Below are 18,340 nucleotides of genomic sequence, written 5' to 3' on the forward strand. Positions count from 1 at the left end.
CAATATGTATTGTGTATTAACAAAATATGGTTTAAAATTACTCATGCACACCAAAACATGCCTCAAGCAGTTTTTGTCGCTTTCCAGTTTACTGCAAACAAATTCTAATACGGTTGTTCCTTATTCATCGAGCAAGCTATTAACGCCTTGATGTTTGAATTCTAACTCAAGACGAGATGAAGTTAGGGCTCCACACAGACGTGGCGTGGATTGGTTGACGACAGGGTTCGTATCTATTTACCCACAGCTATCAGTCAAACAGCTTCGCAAACCTTCTTCAAACTGGTCTTTATGCAGATGAAGACCAATGAAAACAATTTGCGTGACGCGACTCTCGTTGCTTACAAATTCGTCGTCATTCCAGCATTCTTCAGAGGCATACACCTCGAACAGCTCTTGAACAGCCTGCAATATGTACTTTTTCCGTTCATTCGCGACTGAAACAATACCCTTCATACGAAAAATCTTCTGTCGTAACGCGACATCAGTGCCTAACATACTTTCAGCACTTTTACCTACATCTTGTTCCCACAACAACTCCCCAAGCCACCTCTCGAGTTTGTCCTGGTCCAGTGGCGCGTCTTTAATCCTCACACACACAGTCTGCATGCCACCAGTGTGAATCGAATGGTCATGATCCTCACCATTGCACTGCTCTTGGTCAAAAATTTCCTTCCTTTTGTGCATTAGCGCGTGCAGCTCTTTCTCCACTTGCTCGGCCCTGATGGTCGTGAAGCTTTTAATATTGAGAATGTCAGCCAAGTCGACTCTGGACCTTTCAGTCCAGCTGACGCTGGCCATTCCGTTAATCTGCTTGACCTGACGCTGAATACTAGCACGCTGCTTCATATCCGACAAAAGATCACTCTTATTTAGCAATATCCGGTCCGCGTAAGCCAATTGTGCCACCGCCTCTCGCAGCGTGTCCGGGTGCTTCAGATAAAAATCGAGACGCGGGGAGTCCACAAGTGTGACGATTCCGTCCAGAAATATCCGACTTTCCAGTTCACTGTCTACCCAAAAAATACTAGCAACTCTGCCGGGATCTGCCATGCCCGTGGTCTCTACCACAATATAATCAAAGCGATCACGGCGCTTTAGCAGCTTTTCCAAAGTATTCACCAGATCGTCACGTACTGAGCAGCATATGCATCCATTGCTAAGCTCATAAAACCCGTCCATCACGTTCCCGTCAGCGCCGTCTTTGGCCACGAGACTCTCTACACCAATCTCCTCTCCAAATTCGTTCTCAATCACTGCTATGCGTCTGCCATGGAAAGACGACAGGATGTATTTAAGCAGCGTTGTTTTACCAGCGCCTAAAAATCCAGACAGGATCGTCACAGGAATCATTGAGGGAGCTACAGCTACTGCATCTTTTTGCGATTCTGAGTTCATAATCGGAATTTCCAAAAAAAATTTAAACGACTGAATTCGTGTGGCCAACATCATGGCCTGAAAATCCTGCTGAAAAGTCAAAGGGAAAAGTCTACGGATCCGATCACCGAAGGGGAGAGTAAACCGCTGTTTTTCAGACTAAAATGGTGAAGAAAGTTGGTAAGTCATCCGTAGCATCAACAATAGTTCTCCAGATCTCATTGCAGTTGCTGTTGTTGCCACTTTTTTCGCTGTACAGGAAAATACGAGATTGGCAAGACGCTGGGCGAAGGAACCTTCGGAAAGTAAGATTACCTACTTATCGGGATGTCATCACGTCTTATCCATCTTTTTGTAGAGTCAAATACGCGGTAAATACGGAAACAGATGAGCGCGTGGCCATTAAGGTACTGGACAAGGAGAAGATTCAAAAGCAAAATATGGGTGCGCAGATCAAAAAAGAGATCTCGATCATGAAGATGGTGCGACACAAGCATGTTGTGGTGCTGAGAGAAGTGCTAGCGAGTCGTACAAAGGTTAGCTGATATCAACATAGAGTGATGAGTACGATGAGTTACTCTCTGACCGGTACATTATTAACTGCTGTAGATTTTCATCGTTCTCGAGCTGATCACGGGCGGCGAACTCTTTGATAAGATCGTTAGCGAAGGAAGGCATGTTCGAATATCAAATTGTTATTAGGTGATGCAAGCCTCACTTGTTTCCTTTACTGCTGCAATAACAGATTTGGCGAAGAGACGGCGCGCTTTTACTTTCGTCAACTCGTGGATGGAGTTCAATACTGCCACGAAAGCGGCGTGTGCCATCGCGATCTGAAGCCAGGTTCGTCCATTACGTTTTTCTATCATGACAAATGAGATTGTTTGTTAAGGATGCTTCTTCATATTTCAGAGAATTTGCTGCTAGACGAAAATGGTGATTTAAAAATTTCGGACTTTGGTCTCTCGGCTTTGTACGAAGGAGGCGGTCCGGACGGTCCGGAGAGCTCGCGTGCCTCGCTATTGCACACAACGTGTGGCACACCTAATTACGTGGCCCCTGAAGTCCTTGCTGACAAAGGTTACGATGGACGTGCGGCTGATGTCTGGTCCATGGGAGTTATTTTGTATGTGTTGCTGGCTGGATTTCTACCGTTCGATGAGCCCACGATGTCGGCGCTTTTCCGCAAGATCCAGAAGGCCGAATTCTCGTATCCAAGTTGGTTCACTCCGCGAGTCAAAGCGCTTTTGAATCGCATTCTCGTCCCAGAACCAGAGATGCGTATAATGATCAAGGAAATTTTGCAAGACGAGTGGTTCACGAACGCTTACGATGATAATGATCAAGTGACTCCCGTGGCAGGACCTGGCACAGTTAGTGACGAATTGGCGGATGCTCCGGTGCCAAATCCCGTCGACCACATGACGATTAAGCCGAGCCAAGCAGATTTGGACGCTGCTATTCAAGAGCATCAAGATGAGATCAACTGCGACAAAAAGGACAAACTGGACGGCGGGTTGAAAGTAATGAATGCGTTTGACCTGATCAATATGTGCGGAGGCATGGCGCTAAATCGCATGTTTCAGAGCAATGATGAGAAACGAGTGAAGCGATCGACACAGTTTACGTCCACCATTCCGGCAGCGAGCATCATGACTCGTCTGACCGGGCATTTGGAGAATCTGCATTGTGAAATTACAGTGGAGAATTCGTCAAAAGTAAAGGCAGTACTGCAAACCCCCAAGGGAGCTGTTGGAGTGGTCATTCAGATTTTTATGCTTGCAGACAGTCTCCACCTGGTTGAGGTGCGTCGTGGAAAGGGCGATATTTTCGAGTATCACAAGTTCTATACGCAGTTAAACGAGCAGATGAAAGAATTGATCGCGCCCTCCGGTAGCAGCTAAGATAGCGATAGCAAGAACGTCGTTGCGCTGCTTCGAGGATATGGTAGCTTATAAGGGTATTGCTTTAAGGGCCTCTCTTTCTGTGTTTCTTGTTGCTCGAGTGGTGAATACACTGACGATACGTCATTGACTATTCTTGCATAAGTTTGGCTTGGCTTGTATCATCAAATGATAGCTCTATAGTTAGGCGTTCGGGTCAACATATTTGTATCAAATTTTTAACATGCATCTTAATCGACAATTTCACCACTTGGCTTCTTGGATGCTGCAACACCAATTGCGTTAAGACTTCCTCCGAGGGCCAGACCACCGATAGTTGACATAATTGACGAGCCAGCGGAAGAACTGAAGGCCCCCAAGGCACTTTGGGACATCAGCGACTGCATCTTTTGCTTGGCGTCCTTTTTGCATCTTGTATAACCGATAATGTTGGCACCGCTCAGCGCCACGGCAACCACCACGATCAGTGCCCATTCAACATTAAACTTGAGCACGGCAATAATGAGAAGCATAACCCACAACCCCGGGGCACCGTACAGTCCCGTCCAAAAGACGCGAGAGTCTAATGGATCGATATCTGTCATGTCTTCGTGGGACTCGAACACCCACTCACTTGTTCCATCGTCGTTAATCTTGTTCCACCAGCGTAGACCCACAAGTAGCCGCCCCGTTACATTCTGCTCATTTGATAACAAGCGCAAGTAGAATCAGATCCTTACCATATCTCTTAATCTGTCGTACCTTAACTGTCCAAAAGTCAAATGCCAACAGAAGAATGCAGACCACGAAGATAAAGACAAAGTTGCTGATGAAAATACTACCAAACAAATACAGCAATAATGCGAGTCCCTTAAAAAATAAGTGGAAGAAGGCTGCCAATGGATGCTTGGCGCTCGTGACAGTCTTCCGTATAGAGACGATTCTATATTCAAGACGTCAATTTAGATTAATACAGGTAGAATTAAATGTCACGTACAACGCCGTTTTATCGCTTTTTTCAGGGCTAACGTTTTTTTTTACATCTGATATACGCTCGGAAGAGCTAGTCGCCAAGGCGTCCGTCTCAACACTGATGAATTCTAGTTCCTCCTCCTGTAGTTTTTTGTCCTCAGCCATCATGATGACAATTCAGCTTGTTGGCATTTGATAATTTTGCAGACAGAAAATGCCGTTGATTGGATAAAACTACTTAATGTGCGGGTCTTTTCTAAACCTACTTCGTCGTCGATACCTGGATGATGGAGCTTTTCATATGGATGCATGAAATGACCTCGGCGATGAAAGGTGCCACTGATAGTGTCACGATTTTGGGCGCAACTCCTTTCGATTTTACGGGCACAGGAATTGTGTTTGTTGTCACTAGTTTGTCTAACTCAGAACAATTCTGCAGTGTTTCCATCGCCTGCACAGAACACCACGATATTACATCAAGAAACCCCAGGTGAATACATGGAAAAATATTTACATGAGCCGAGTAACGCGCGTGTACAGCGAAGGCCGAGACAGTTTTGGCACCATTTGCCTTCAGTACCTTGGCAGTCTTCACCAGCGTCGAGCCAGTATCTACGAGGTTGTCTACGATGATGCAATCCTTGCCATTCACATCGCCAACGAGCTCTCCAGGCTGATCTTCGTCGAGTTGGTGTTTGCGAATCACAAATGCCAGCGGTACAAACTCGTCAACCGTCCGCGACAGGGTGTCTCGGAACATGGCTGCACGATTCACTGCAGCTGAGTGTGGCGCCACGACGATTGGGTCACCCAGACTCTGCTCCGAAAAGTAAACGGCACCAACAGGAAAAGCTTGAAGATTATCGACCTGTGGTTTGATGCAGTCAGCATATTTTTGTTATCGAATTCAATGTGCAATGTGCAAGCGTACCGGGATTTGGGGCTTAAAGAATCCCTCGATTTGAGCGCTGTGAAGGTCCACCGAGACGACGTGGTCCACGCCCATGGTTTCAAGCATGCGCGCAATATCCTAAAATTTGAGTGTGAATTTAATACTCAGTCGCAAATTTTCTGTCTACGGCGCGTACCGCAGCAGCGATCGGTTCACGGCCTTTATGCATCAAATCCATGCGAGCGTAGCCATAGAATGGAATCACAGCAGTGATACTTTTGGCTGAAGCACGACGCATGGCTGAAATTGCTAGCAGTAGCTCCATCAATCTGTAAAAAGTTAGCAATGCCTTGTATAATCCCATAAAGTGTACCGTATAGACATACCGATCCACCGTGGTAGTAGAGCTAACAATATAGACGCGGTTTCCGCGCACATTCTCATTAACAATCACACTGGTTTCCCCATCGTTGAATTTCTTCACTTCCATGTCATTAAGCTCAACGCCCAAATATCTAGCGATTTCGTCAGCAATGGGCGTCTCGGCCACCTTGAAAAGCTTTACTGATTCAGCAGCGTTTGGGTTCATCTTTCCCTTGTAAAAGTGCCAATGTTTTGTCGTAGTATTCGGGTACCACTCAGTTTTAGTCGCTTCTGTGCCAGCCTCAGCCAAAGCTGACGACAACTCCGTCCGCGAGGTTAGACCACCGCCAAGCATGCCTAAGGATCCAGCCGCCACCAGTTTCATTACGTAGTGCGAGGTCGAAATGCTGCTCAGCATTCGAATACGATTCTACATGATTGAATTAGCATTTTATATACAACTTGAATGAATCAAGCGGCACCATGGTGATGGGAAGCGAACGAGTGTTATACGAATACCGTTTTTGTACTGCAATGGTTTAATCTTTTTGATGTAGTGTACGTGAAGATATCTGCGACGTGTGTTGGCAATGTCTTTGTAGTGTGAACGGTTGGTGCGACACAAACTGATCACTCTGTTCAATCGCTTCGTCACGATGGGGGATAAGAAGACGAACTTGTACGACGTCAACTGGCAAAAGGTCTGGCCAGACCGCATGCCCGTAATTTTGCGCGATTTGGCTCCGACAAATCCGTTTAATCCGCGCAACTTGTGGCCAGAGGAGCAGGAGGAGGAAACGCAGGCCCTTCAGAATAAGGGTGGTGCAGTAAAGGAAAAGAAGAATGCAATAAGTGGGAAGCTGAAAAAAGCGGATCTGATTCGCATGCAACTAGCTAAAGATAAAGCTCAAAAGCAGAGCAAAGTGGACGAGGAGAAGCTTGCAAACGTCAAGAAGTCTAATAATCTATTGGACATGAAAATGGCGACCCCGACTGGTCGCCTCAAGCAGCTTTATGAGATCTTGCGAGATTGTTGCAAGAAAAAGGAGTATACAGACGCAGTAGATACACTATGGGAAATTCAGCGCTCAAATTTTTTTGAGCGCTCACCCGAAGGCCGCAAGAAGAACGAAAAACAGAAGAAAGTGGACGAAGAAGAAGATGCTAAGCTTCTTGTGAAGCTCAATGCTGTACACAAAAAGTACCGTAAGTACGTCAAGATACTCAACGATTATCTAGCCGAAAAGGACCTGATTGAATGGCAGCTTACTGAGATGTCGGACCGTTTGCCACCTCTTAATATGCACCATATGAATAAGTTTATTCTCGACGATTGGCAGCGCACCGTGCTGACTCATATTGACCAAAATCACTCGGTTATTGTTTGTGCCCCCACAAGCTCTGGAAAGACAGTGCTGTCATCGTACGTGTCTGTGGTAGGTGGAAAAGTGCTTTTTGTCGTTCCGACCGATCCTCTCGCTTGGCAAGTGGCTGCCCTATTCCAAGCTATGGTCAAGGGGTCGGTTGCTCTCATTACGGAAGGCACAGTATTTTTGCCGCCTGGATTTCGGATCGCTGTTGGTACTCCACGTGCTGTCGAGTCGACACTCGTTAAAATTGGTTACGACTTTCAATACGCAGTCTACGATGAAGTTCACGATTTAAATGGACCTGAGGGAGACGCGTTGGAACGTATAGTCAAAGCCGTGACGTGCCCGTTTCTGGCGCTTTCTGCTACAATTGGAAATGCTACAAAATTGAAGATATGGTGGGAGTCACACCTTTCGCGTGAAGTATATTTGCTTGAGTACAAGGGTCGATTTATTAATCTACAGCGAATTATATGGCATGAGGAAAAACATCAGGACGTGGATAAATCGAAGAAGCAAGAGATGGTGTACCTCCATCCATGTGCTGGTGTGACTATCGACTACCTGACGACGGTCGGTTTCGATGCGGGTGATCTCGCATTCACTCCTCGTGATGCATTTGCTCTGTGGAAAGCTATGGAAAAATTTTACCCCCGCGAATTGATCGAGGATGTCGATCCGCACAACTTCTTCAAGTTGGAGGACGAGACCAAAGTTAATGATACTGTCATTTTAAACGAAAAGGACAAAAAGGTGAAGAGCGAGAAAAAAATCAAAAAGGACAAAAAGGTAAAGAAGGATGAGGACAGCGACGAGGAGTACATTGTAGACCTTGGGAAACGCACTCATCGTATCACGCTTATGGAGTCGAAGAAGTTCGAGGACAAAATTAAGCAAAGATTGGAAAGTCTCGCATCCAAGGAGCCAAAGGCGACTCAGTTACTCCTTGACTTCTTTGCTCCACCAGCAAGTCTACAAGATATCACCGTGGATCTGCGCGACCCTAGGGATACAAACCCTACCAGTTTGGTCGATGTCTATGCTCTTGTGAATCAGCTTTGCACCAAAACTCTTGTTCCTGCTATTGTTTTCCAGCTCGACTCAGTTCGGTGCCGTCAACTTTTTAATCAGCTTCTTGCATCAATTGAAGCAGCAGAGATCACGAAGTATCCAAATTTTCGTGAAAAAGTTCATCTCGAGTATGCCAAGTGGGAGAAAAATCAGGCTAGTATGAAGAAACGAGAGGTCAAGGTAAAGGCAAAGGGTAAAGAAGAAGACGATCGTGAGGCACAAGCATTTGAGGAGAAACCGCCTCCAGATATTTATGCACCGCATCCTGACTTCGTGTTGACCCCTGCAGGGTCTCGTCTTACGGCTACAGAATTTAAAGAGATCAAGTGGCAGCTCTGTCACGAGCTGTCAGAGGATTCAGACGACGGACACGCCCTCGTGCGGTCATTGCGCCGTGGTATTGCCATATACAATCAAAACTTGCCGGCTGCATATCTGCGTATCGTTCAAACGCTTGCCCAGGCAGGTCGTCTGGCGGTTGTGTTCTCGGATGACTCTCTCGCATATGGTGTTAATATGCCATTTCGAACATGCTGCTTCTGTGAAGACACAGCAGAAGATGTGTTGACGTCTCTTATGGTGCAGCAGATGGCAGGTCGTGCTGGTCGACGTGGTCTTGACCGACAAGGCAACATTTTATTTGCGGGTTTGTCGTGGTCTCGTATTCAATTTCTAATGCGCGGCCTGCTTCCGGATGTCACGGGCCGCAATTCACTTTACCCAACCATTGCGTTGCAAAAATTGCTTTCAAATCATGTGACTGACAACATTGTGCAGCGCATTGTAGCGCATCCACTTCATGAATTCATGCTTACGGATGCGACAACGCCTTCACCCCAGATACAAGAATCGTACTTGACCAGATCCGTTAAATGGATGGCGCACTTTGGTTTGACAAAGCCTGGGTACAAACTTGCAGTCGATGTGTCCGTTGCCGAGCTGGTGTGGGAGTGCCGTGATGATCCATCGGAGGCATTAGGCATTTTTTGGATTTTAGAGGCGATACTAAAAGAGTTTCATCACAAACCTGGTGACAAAATCGCGCTCCAGCTTGCTCTATTTAACATGCTGTTACGAGTCGTTGGCCGCGAGAAGTTTCACCCCGAGTACGCTCACGGATCAGAACTTGCTCCTCTTCCTGGACAAGAAGAGGTCTGGGAGATAGTCTCGTCGTTGCTTAAATCGTATGAAGCCAAGCTCAATGAATTGGGCGAGAACGCGCCAAAAGACCTGCGACTGCGAGTGGCGTTATCCGATCCACTCGATGGCTACGTGTTTCGTACTGTTGTGGAAAATTTGATTCCTCAGGGTCTTGGTACGTCGCAGCTAAACCAGATCAAAAAGCGTTTGCGGCACGTAGGGGACCGACTTCGTTTGATGCACAACTTGCTCATGTACAGTGGACGCTTTGGTGAACTAGAGGAAATTGTGCGCAAATGTTTTCGCCGAATCAAATGGATCCTCATTGACTCTGAAGTTTAAAATTCTTGAGTAACTAAGCCTACACTAAAACTCGGTGTAGCCACGAGCAATGGACGTGAAACAAGAACGAAAGAGGATGGACTTGTAATTGCTCTTGCGAATGTGGGGCAAGCCGGAGTTATCACTGATATTGCGATGTAAACTCGATCGTCTTGCTCAAGCCTAATTAAGAAAATATTTCTACATTTTAGTTTAGTGAGTAACTAAATTAGGGCTTTACTTGACCTTGCATAATTAGTCTTAACTCAATTGTATCGACAAATCAGGTTGATCGTCGACATCATGTTGCCTATGATTAAGTTAGGCGGCTTGGTAGCTCGCACGTTAACAAAACCACTGGCGCGAGTTGTCAAGTCGCGATCTAAGGCCCATCCATTGCTGAATGCCACGTGCGAGCATTTGGGCCAGCAGCAGCACCGAATGAGTATGAAGCTACACATGGGTTTTCGAGGCATCTCGAACTACACTATCAAGCCACTGCCGGCGGATCAAGCCGTAGAGCATGGTGCAGACCTAATAGGTGAACTGCTAATATTTTCAGTGGCCCTGGGAGTCGCTTCGCTCGAGTACTCGCGCTCAGCCGCCACCGCACGCTTAAAGGAGGCCAAACAGAAAGAGTTGCAGCTGCAAGAAGAGCGTGAGTTGGAGGCGCGTTTCGAGTATTTAGAGTCGCAGGTAGTATGGCTAGAAAATTGCTTGATGGCAATTACGAAAATAATAGAGAACGAGATTGGTACAAGGCTGGAAGTGCTTGTGACTGAAGACAAACGATACAAGGAGAAAGAGATTATGAAGCTCAAGCCTTTGCGCGCGCACAGGCGAGAACAGCAAAATCTTGACATGCATGTTGGTGTTGACATTGACGACAAAGTAGCCGAAGGAGCCACATCATCGATTGCAAAGGTTTGGGCTACTACATACAATGCAGTGTCTGGATTGTTTAAGTAGATAAATGGGTCACGATCATGTAAACAATTTGAGTATATGTCGTACTTTTGAGATTGCACGAGCCTATCAACTTCGCGCAAAATACAAAATTGTATAAATGCAAACTTACATTTATGAGAAATCACTCCACTTTAATAAAAGTAATACTCGATAAATGGGTCACAATCATGTCTTCGTGTTTGAAGCAATCTGAAAAAATACTCCATTTTGTAACTCTAATAAAAATAACTCAAATTTCAAATTTTAATAAAGGTAATACATATAACGAAATCTTCGGGAAATTTCAGTGTTATAAATCAATTTGGTTAATGTTTTAAACAAAATAACCCAACAAATTTGAGAAAGTCAAGCTGCCACTATGCATCTATAAAAAATGAAACAAAGCGCATTTCTCATTGATCCAAGTGTGTGGAGCTAGTGGTCATAAGAAGAGAAGATGCACGATTTAGTTAATATGAAATTTACTGAAGCTTACGTTTATCTATAATTCAATATATATTGTGTTTTAAGCTTGTTTTGCGCAACTTCATGCTAAGTAAATGGTTGTGGACACTTATCCTTTAAATGCCTGGAGCCGCTGTGATTTATGGATTGTACAAACCATCCGGTTTCAAATCCATTACAGAGGAGGCTCCGACGCTAGGTACTCATAATACTGGTGAATAGCTAGTACACCGGTCGCATTCGCAGTTCTATATCGTGTGAGTATGAACAGCTACTAAAGGCCTCAGGTGAAATCGAACCGCCGACCATTCTTTTGTGAGCTGAGCGCTTTACCACTAAACTATGGCACGATTGTTGCTAAAGATGCACCTCGTCGTGCAGACAAGTGGTGCCAAGGAAGGTTTCGACGAACAGCCTCCAACAGATACATATCAATATCACCGGTGTGGACAGGCTGATTGTCCAAGTTGCGGTTTTGTGGGTTAGCCAAGTATCCAGTGAAGTGTCCAGCGAAGTAGCTACCCACAAACACATAAAAAGTACATTAATCCAGTAAAGAATCAGCAGAATATTTGGTAGAATGATCTAGATAGGCTTAGAGGTAGCACAGCGAACTCAGGACCATCAATATATCTACTTTGCAGTTTGGTATCTACAGCACAAGTGCCTTCCCTTTTATTAGTTAATGACCCCAAGGCTTGTCTTCTCTGCCCCCGACGCTGACCACACCTTAGTCATGGACGCTGCTCCGCCACCACTGCCCGTATCAACAAGTTTGATGGCTTAAACTTCCAAGCGTGGAAGTTTGAGCCATCAAACTAAGATGCAGATGGTGCTCGAGGAGCAAGACCTTTGTGAGGTCGTATGCGGAGTGATCAAGCTGGAGCAGTGCGTTACGTCGTTGGACCACTCCACATACAAGGTCGGGTCTTGCAAGGCGATGGCGATCATCTGCCTTGCGATGGGACATTCTCAGCTACCGTTGGTTTGTTCTGCTAGTAGTGCGCATGATGCTTGATCACGGCTGGAAGGATATCCCGAAAAGAAGAGCCTTGCGGACAAGCTCTGTCTTCGTCGTCGCTTCATTGCCCAGATGGAAGAAGGAGAAGATGTGCTGGAGTACATCATCAAGATCAAGACGCGGGCGAGGCAGCTCGACGCAGTTGACGCTCTGGCCAGTGAGGACGACCTGGTCATTGTCCTTATTGCCAGTCTCAGCGAGTCGTATGCGTTTCTTTTCAGGGCATTGGAGTCAAGAGCCGACTCGTTGTGGTGGAAGCTCGTGACGTTTCGGCTGCTACACGAAGACTTAAAGCGCAAAGAGCAAGGTGGCAGATTCGATGGAGCCGTGCACAACCAAGGTCAAGCGTTCGTATCGACGAAAAATAGACGGCACAAGGGACGACAAGTACCAGTGAAGGGTAACAGCACCTGTAACTACTGCGGTGAACATGGGCATTGGATTGCCAAGTGCCCAACTCGGACTCGCGAGAATGCCGAGCGACAACGACCGCAGCGCGCAAACGTTGCACAGAATGATGACGATTCTGACGATTATCTTTTCTCGGTTGGCGTCATCACGGTTACGGCCAAGTGAGTTGCGTGAGGCTGGTCGACCCTGGTGCGACACAGCACCTGACATACTCGAAGAGTACATAGAAAATTGCAAGAAAATTGCACCAGTCAACGTGCAGCTTACGGACGATGGCGTGATGTAAGCAACTGAAACGGGCGATATTGTGATGTCGATGCTGACACCACGTGGAATGAAAAATGGTTTGTTAACTTATGTATGGCATATCCCAAAGCTTTCTCGCAAGTTGTTCTCAGTCGGACATTTTACCAAGGATGTTGGTCCAGTTATGTTTGAGCGGGACGGATGTTTTGCGGAAGCGAAAGGCCTTCGCTGAAAACTTGGAGCTCGTGAAGTCAAGGGACTGTTTAAGCTGTTCATGAAACCTATGTTTGTGGACGAGGTCAACATGACAAACCCGTCAAGATGCAATGGGGACACTACGTCGTACCTCTGGCACCTGAGACTGGGCCACATTGGCCATGGTGGTTTATCTACCATTGCCACCAAGGGCTATGGTACTGGTATCAGCTTAGCATCATTAAGCCAGTGGAAGCTTTGTGATGGGTGCGCGCTTGGCAAGCAGACTCGTGTGAGTTTCATGAAGTCCTCACCAAGTCGTGCCAAGCAAGTGCTATAAGTTGCGACGTGTGTGGTCCGATGCAGACACCAACATTTGGTGGGAAACGCTATTTTATTACATTTGTTTTCGAAAAGTCGCACAACTGTGTCGTGTACTTGCCAAGGATCAAGTCTGAGGTGGCTGATAAGTTTGCTAACTTTGTCGCGCTAGCCGAAAATCAGACCAACAAGCGCGTGAAAACATTTCGGTGTGACAATGGTGGTGAGTACATTTCTGGAGCACTGGCTAAGTATTGTGCCGATCTCGTCTTAGTAGAGAAGTTTACTCCCCCGTATATGTCTCAAGTCAATACTGTGGTCGAGTGTATGAATCGTACACTTGTGGAGTGTGCTCGATGCATGATGGAACACGCTAGCCTGTTGAAGTCACACTGGGGTGAAGCTGTCACAACTGCTACAATTCTTCGAAATCGCTGTCCGACACTCGCAGTCAATACCGACATGTCTCCATACCAAGTCTGGAAAGGAAAGAAACCGGTTCTGAAGAATTTGAAGGTCTTTAGCTGTCATGCATTTGTTCAAGTTTCGAAAGAGAAAAGGTCTAAGTTTGACGCTCGCTCCGTTCGCTGTTGCCTTTTGGGCTACACGGAGCACAAGAAAGCGTATCACTTTGAAGAAATTGAAGGCGGTCGCGAACTTGTTAGTCGTGATGCGCAATTAACGGAAGACGTCTTCGATAGTGGAAGCCGTGATTATTGTTGTGATCAAGATGCCTATGAAGACAATGGAGATACAGATAAAGATATATAAGAAGAAGATGAAGACGAAAATACTGAAATGGATAAAGACAAGGATAGTTTAGGCACCAAACGACATTCTCGTACGCATTCCCTTGAAGACACTACAGAGACTCCTAGTGCGTAGTGCTTCGTTCAGCGCACTGGACTTAAAGGCCTTGTTAGGTATGGAATTAAATATCATCAGCGAACGCAGTCGCATGAGGAGTCGGTGGAGCTTCCCGATGTCAAGCGCTCGAACCAGTACAACATGCAGCAAGGAATGGACGAATTGTGAGCTTCGGCCGAAGACTTCGAAGCTGCTTACGTCGTGGATTTAGTGGGAGAAGTGCCAACCGCCTTCAAGTCGGCAATAGAATTCAGCGACGCTGATGAATGGGCCAAGGCTTGTGACTCGGAAATGGAGTCACTAACAAGAACAATACGTGGGATCTAGTACCGCTTCCAAAAGTACGCAAAGCGATTGGGAACAGGTGGGTTTTTAAAGTCAAGGAAAATCAGGATGGAGAGGTCGAACGCCACTAAGCTCGTCTGGTGGCCAAGGGATTTGCACAAAAGTACGACAACGATAATGAGAAAACTTTTGATCCAGTTGCAAAGTTAACCTTAATAAGAGTATTGCTTAACCTCAGCGCCAGGTATGGTCTCACGGATCATCAGATGAATGTAAAAACGGCTTTTCTAAATGGACTTCTTGAAGAAGACATCTTCATGGTACAACCCGATGGTTATGTCGACAAAAGCCATCTCGATCATGTGAGCAAGTTGAAAAGGTCGTTGAACGGGCTCAAACAGTCGCCAAGAATGTGGAACAAGTCGATGATAATCTTATGCTACAACTGGAATTCAAGAAGTGGGAATTGGATCTTTTTGAGTACACAGAGCGCACGGCTCAATGGATGGCTTTTGTTGCGCTTTACGTTGACGACTTGATCCTCGCAAGTAGCAGCATCAAGATGCTTCAAGAAACAAAAGAAGCGCTTAGCGAGCGATTCGAGATGACCGATATGGGTCAGCTCAAGTATGTTCTTGGCATGAAGATTAACCAAGACACGGTGGCGAGGACAATTCTGATGTTGCAGACTAACTTCGCAAACGACATTATGGAGAAGTTCAAAATAGCACATTGCAAACCAGTCCAGACGCCACAAGATCCCGGCCTCAAGCTGACCAAGTCTATGTGATAAGGTTGATGCAAACATGACAAGACTATGGCTGGCGTGCCGTATCGCAATGCCACTGGGTGCTTCATGTATCACATGGTAGGCACACGTTCAGATCTGGCAGCGGCAGTTGGAGCGCTGAGTCAATTTGCACCTATCCATGTCCAGCGCATTGACAAGCGCTTAAGCGAGATTTCCGGTACATTAAAGGCACGAAGAATAGACATTAAATCTAAAGCAAGCTGCAAACAAAGGCTTCAAGGCTATTCTGGTGCGGACTGGGCTGGCGATATCGAAGCAAGACGAAGCACAAGTGGATACGCATTCATGATGAGCGGTGCCGTTATCAGCTGGTGAAGCAAGAAACAGCGCACGGCAGCTTTGTCGTCGACTCATACCGACTACATCGCGCTTTAAAAAGGAAAGCAAGAAACAATTTGGCTCACGACGTTTCTTTGCAGCCTTAATGAAGTGGTGACAAGCGATGCAGTCAAAATTCTTGAGGACAATCAAGGCTTTATTGCGCTTGCGAAGAACTCCGAGTTTCACATGCGCACAAAGCATATCGACAATCGTAACCGTTTTGAACGTGAGAAGGTTGAAGACGGCCAAGTTGCTCTCGAGTACATTTCGACGTCGGACATGCTGGCGGATATAATGACCAAGGCTGCTCCTGCAAGTCAGTTTTGTAGTCTTCGAAGTAAGCTCGGCATTTAAGCACCTAGTACTCCCGAGTCGAGTGGGAATATTGTTAAAGATGCGCCTCGCCGTGCAGACTGGTGGTGCCAAGGAAGCGTTTTGACGAGCAGCCGCCAACAGGTACATATCACCATTACCGGTGTGGACAGGCTGATTACACAAGTTGCGTTTTCGTGGATGAGCCAAGTATCCCGTTAAGTATTTAGCAAAGAGGCTATTCACAAGCGCATAAAAAGTAAATTAATCCAGTAAAGAATCCAGTAGAATATTTAATAGAATATTTTAAATAGGCTTAGTGGTAGCACAGCGAACCCAGGACCTTATAATATCTTGAATTGCAGGTTTCCATTTACAGCACAGGTGCCTTCTTTTTTTTCAACGATAAGGTTTAGCAATATAATGGGATCACTTTGTATCTATTGTGTGAAGTGCACTACAGGGTGGTTTATTACGAGTACATTACAGGCAATGCCCTCTCGCATGTATCTTACACAAAAATGGATTATTGCTTTTATTGCAGTTTGAAATTGTAGTATTTTTTTATCAAAAGTTAAAGAGTAATTTTTATATTCCCTATATCTAACCTTGAAATATGAACAGTACTCTATACAGCGGGGCTGCCGTAGCTTTGCGCTTAGAGGAAGCTTAATTTAGGCTACCGACCTTAAGTTCTTCACAAGAACCAGTACGAGGGTAGCGCATCACAATCCGCCACCTCCAAGAGTAGTAATAGCCTTGACCCAAGGCTAATGAACTTTGCTTAAAATGTATATTGTATTTATTTCTTTTATCTGCGGCAAAGCCGCCTAATTTTAAATGTATAGTTCTCCTAAATATATATAATAAAATTTAAATACATGCATAACTACTGGCTACCCAGCCACGTACCGTATTCTTATTTGGGTGCTGTCACACCATGCACATCTCGTGTAGCACACACCCCTGTTACCAGGGTACGTGTAACCCCGTTACACTCTCCCCCCATAAGATTGCGAACATTTACAGTTCCAATCGATTATTGCCTCAACGAGGCTTGCGTGTTCGCTAGACACTGCAACTTTGTTCGTTGGAACAAAACGACTTTCGTGCTTAATGATCTCTGTGTTAACGACACTGAAGTTACCAAGTCTCGCCGGTTCTGACAGCGTACACGGGCAGGGCCCAACTTCGTCTCCCGCACGCGGTGCAATGTCGGGCAGTGCGTCCGCGGCATCGAGGGATGTAAATCCTACGCTCGATGAGCCCGAGCGTCGCGCTCCGCGCACGCTATCAGTGACAAGTGACTTTTTCGAGGATGTGGAGGTGGTCGATTACAAGTCTGACACTTTTTTTCCCGTGTGGGATGACGAGGAAGGCGAGCCGCGCCAGCGGCGTGAGACGAGCCCTGCTCGCGCCTTTCGGACCCCATGTCCGTTTCCTGACTTCTCGTCATCTGAGGGACGTGGTGTAATCACCAATGATCTCGACGGGGCACAGAAGCGGCAGCTGAAAGCTGCCCGTAAGGCGGCTCTGATGCACGATTTTCCACGGTCGGTCATTGACCCTCGTGTGGTATATGACTTCCACCCGGTGGATCCCGCTGTGGAAGCGAAGGACACGGTAACTCGACTGTTACGCCTCCACATCGTCGGCCCCCCGGCTCTTACGGAAGATGAGCTTGCCGAACAGAAATCTCTTCGAGCTCGTTTCTTGGTTCCATAAGAATTTTCGTTGGAAGCTCTTCGCACTCGTCTGCGTGCTCAACGAGGTGGCTCTCGTGTACCCGCAATGCGGACAATACCCGTAGTGCTCGCCCCTGGCGAAAGCGCTACATTTGACAAAGCGCTCTTTGGTTGATGGGTGCAACGGCACCGGAAACTTTCCTTACTGTATAACGTACAGTTGAGCCACAAGGAAGTGGACGGGCTTGTGGAGCGACACCTCCGATTTGCGTTTGCCAAACACAAGAAACGCTGTCGACTTCCTTTGAGTTGTCGCCCTGCGACGTATGGGTCAACCCCTAACGCTCCCGAGAGCTTTGTGTCAGCGGCCGCGGGAGCTCAAAGCCACTACTTGAGCTCAACTCATGGCCCTACTACTTTCCTGGCTATTACCGGGAAGCGCGGGGTGTCCTGGTCTTTCTGATAAAAAGCGTCCACGGCGTCTGAGCAATCTTGCTGAAGTGGCGTCTCAAACTCCCACGAGTTTTCGGAGTCGGGATATCTCCACCACTTCACCAGATATTGGGTTTGACCCTGGTGACGACGTCGTCTCACTAGACATTCCACGTGAAAGTGGACGTCACCGTTCTCATCGAGAAGAATCGGTGGCAGGCGGCGGTCGACCGGTGATTCGTGATACTCTTCGAGCCCTTGAGGACGAGGTCCTTTGTGATTGGAGCTCCGCTGAGCGTCATGCTGAAGTTGCATATCGCTGTGCGGACGCTCTTGACGATTTAAAGAACGTCGTGCGCCGGCTGCCTCACCTTGAGGACTACTGCGCTCTGTCGGAGCAACTTCTAGCCGTGGAGCAGGCGAATGTGTCGATGAATGCGACGGTGGAGCGCTTGGCGCCATTAGAAGTGGAGGCTGTTGCACTCCGTGCTCAGAACCAGTCGCTGGTTCAGCTTCTGGGTGGCTGATGGCCCGTGGGATCCGCTCCGGCGCCAACGCTTCCGCGCTCACTTGCGCCGGATCCCGGTACGGCTTGAGCAAGCCCACGTAAAACACCGAGTGGGTGCGCATC

The 18,340-nt window shown here is 46.9% G+C and overlaps 11 protein-coding genes across 11 annotated transcripts in view; 9 read left to right on the plus strand and 2 right to left on the minus strand.

Annotated features, from left to right (window-relative positions):
* The window catches only part of PHALS_03823 (uncharacterized protein), a gene marked incomplete at both ends in the record, with an annotated part of 1,072 nt that extends 921 nt beyond the window's left edge, over positions 1-151 (plus strand). The window contains one exon of the mRNA XM_024718111.1: positions 68-151. Within this exon, the coding sequence (XP_024583543.1) occupies positions 68-151 (84 nt within the window). The remainder of the gene's footprint in view (positions 1-67) is intronic.
* An 86-nt stretch (positions 152-237) lies between these two features.
* PHALS_03824 (Cobalamin synthesis protein) lies at positions 238-1,452 on the minus strand (the record flags this gene model as incomplete). The annotated part of the gene is made up of 1 exon (XM_024718114.1): positions 238-1,452. The coding sequence occupies one exon, from the start codon at positions 1,450-1,452 to the stop codon at positions 238-240; it is 1,215 nt and encodes a 404-aa protein (XP_024583544.1).
* An 89-nt stretch (positions 1,453-1,541) lies between these two features.
* PHALS_03825 (camk camkl ampk protein kinase) lies at positions 1,542-3,281 on the plus strand (the record flags this gene model as incomplete). Its single annotated transcript, XM_024718115.1, has 6 exons — positions 1,542-1,557; positions 1,637-1,682; positions 1,736-1,913; positions 1,987-2,051; positions 2,123-2,220; positions 2,290-3,281. 6 exons carry the CDS (start codon positions 1,542-1,544, stop codon positions 3,279-3,281), a joined length of 1,395 nt encoding a protein of 464 aa, XP_024583545.1.
* A 230-nt stretch (positions 3,282-3,511) lies between these two features.
* PHALS_03826 (ribosephosphate pyrophosphokinase) lies at positions 3,512-5,972 on the minus strand (the record flags this gene model as incomplete). The annotated part of the gene is made up of 9 exons (XM_024718116.1): positions 3,512-3,958; positions 4,023-4,203; positions 4,258-4,373; positions 4,513-4,683; positions 4,747-5,100; positions 5,164-5,262; positions 5,321-5,453; positions 5,511-5,917; positions 5,970-5,972. 9 exons carry the CDS (start codon positions 5,970-5,972, stop codon positions 3,512-3,514), a joined length of 1,911 nt encoding a protein of 636 aa, XP_024583546.1.
* A 171-nt stretch (positions 5,973-6,143) lies between these two features.
* Positions 6,144-9,410, plus strand: PHALS_03827 (dead deah box rna; the record flags this gene model as incomplete). Its single annotated transcript, XM_024718117.1, has 2 exons — positions 6,144-6,548; positions 6,657-9,410. The coding sequence occupies 2 exons, from the start codon at positions 6,144-6,146 to the stop codon at positions 9,408-9,410; spliced, it is 3,159 nt and encodes a 1,052-aa protein (XP_024583547.1).
* Positions 9,411-9,692: 282 nt separating this feature from the next.
* PHALS_03828 (Predicted coiled-coil protein) lies at positions 9,693-10,358 on the plus strand (the record flags this gene model as incomplete). The annotated part of the gene is made up of 1 exon (XM_024718118.1): positions 9,693-10,358. The coding sequence occupies one exon, from the start codon at positions 9,693-9,695 to the stop codon at positions 10,356-10,358; it is 666 nt and encodes a 221-aa protein (XP_024583548.1).
* Positions 10,359-11,895: 1,537 nt separating this feature from the next.
* Positions 11,896-12,399, plus strand: PHALS_03829 (Zinc finger, CCHC-type; the record flags this gene model as incomplete). Its single annotated transcript, XM_024718119.1, has 1 exon — positions 11,896-12,399. The coding sequence occupies one exon, from the start codon at positions 11,896-11,898 to the stop codon at positions 12,397-12,399; it is 504 nt and encodes a 167-aa protein (XP_024583549.1).
* A 636-nt stretch (positions 12,400-13,035) lies between these two features.
* On the plus strand, positions 13,036-13,767 carry PHALS_03830 (retrotransposon unclassified; the record flags this gene model as incomplete). Its single annotated transcript, XM_024718120.1, has 1 exon — positions 13,036-13,767. The coding sequence occupies one exon, from the start codon at positions 13,036-13,038 to the stop codon at positions 13,765-13,767; it is 732 nt and encodes a 243-aa protein (XP_024583550.1).
* Positions 13,768-14,584: 817 nt separating this feature from the next.
* Positions 14,585-15,634, plus strand: PHALS_03831 (copia partial; the record flags this gene model as incomplete). Its single annotated transcript, XM_024718121.1, has 2 exons — positions 14,585-14,775; positions 15,379-15,634. The coding sequence occupies 2 exons, from the start codon at positions 14,585-14,587 to the stop codon at positions 15,632-15,634; spliced, it is 447 nt and encodes a 148-aa protein (XP_024583551.1).
* A 1,074-nt stretch (positions 15,635-16,708) lies between these two features.
* On the plus strand, positions 16,709-17,317 carry PHALS_03832 (uncharacterized protein; the record flags this gene model as incomplete). The annotated part of the gene is made up of 1 exon (XM_024718122.1): positions 16,709-17,317. The coding sequence occupies one exon, from the start codon at positions 16,709-16,711 to the stop codon at positions 17,315-17,317; it is 609 nt and encodes a 202-aa protein (XP_024583552.1).
* Positions 17,318-17,681: 364 nt separating this feature from the next.
* Positions 17,682-18,236, plus strand: PHALS_03833 (uncharacterized protein; the record flags this gene model as incomplete). The annotated part of the gene is made up of 1 exon (XM_024718123.1): positions 17,682-18,236. The coding sequence occupies one exon, from the start codon at positions 17,682-17,684 to the stop codon at positions 18,234-18,236; it is 555 nt and encodes a 184-aa protein (XP_024583553.1).
* Positions 18,237-18,340: the final 104 nt, after the last annotated feature.

Source organism: Plasmopara halstedii (assembly GCF_900000015.1).
Source record: "Plasmopara halstedii genome assembly, contig: Scaffold_2386, whole genome shotgun sequence".
NCBI lineage: Eukaryota > Oomycota > Peronosporomycetes > Peronosporales > Peronosporaceae > Plasmopara > Plasmopara halstedii.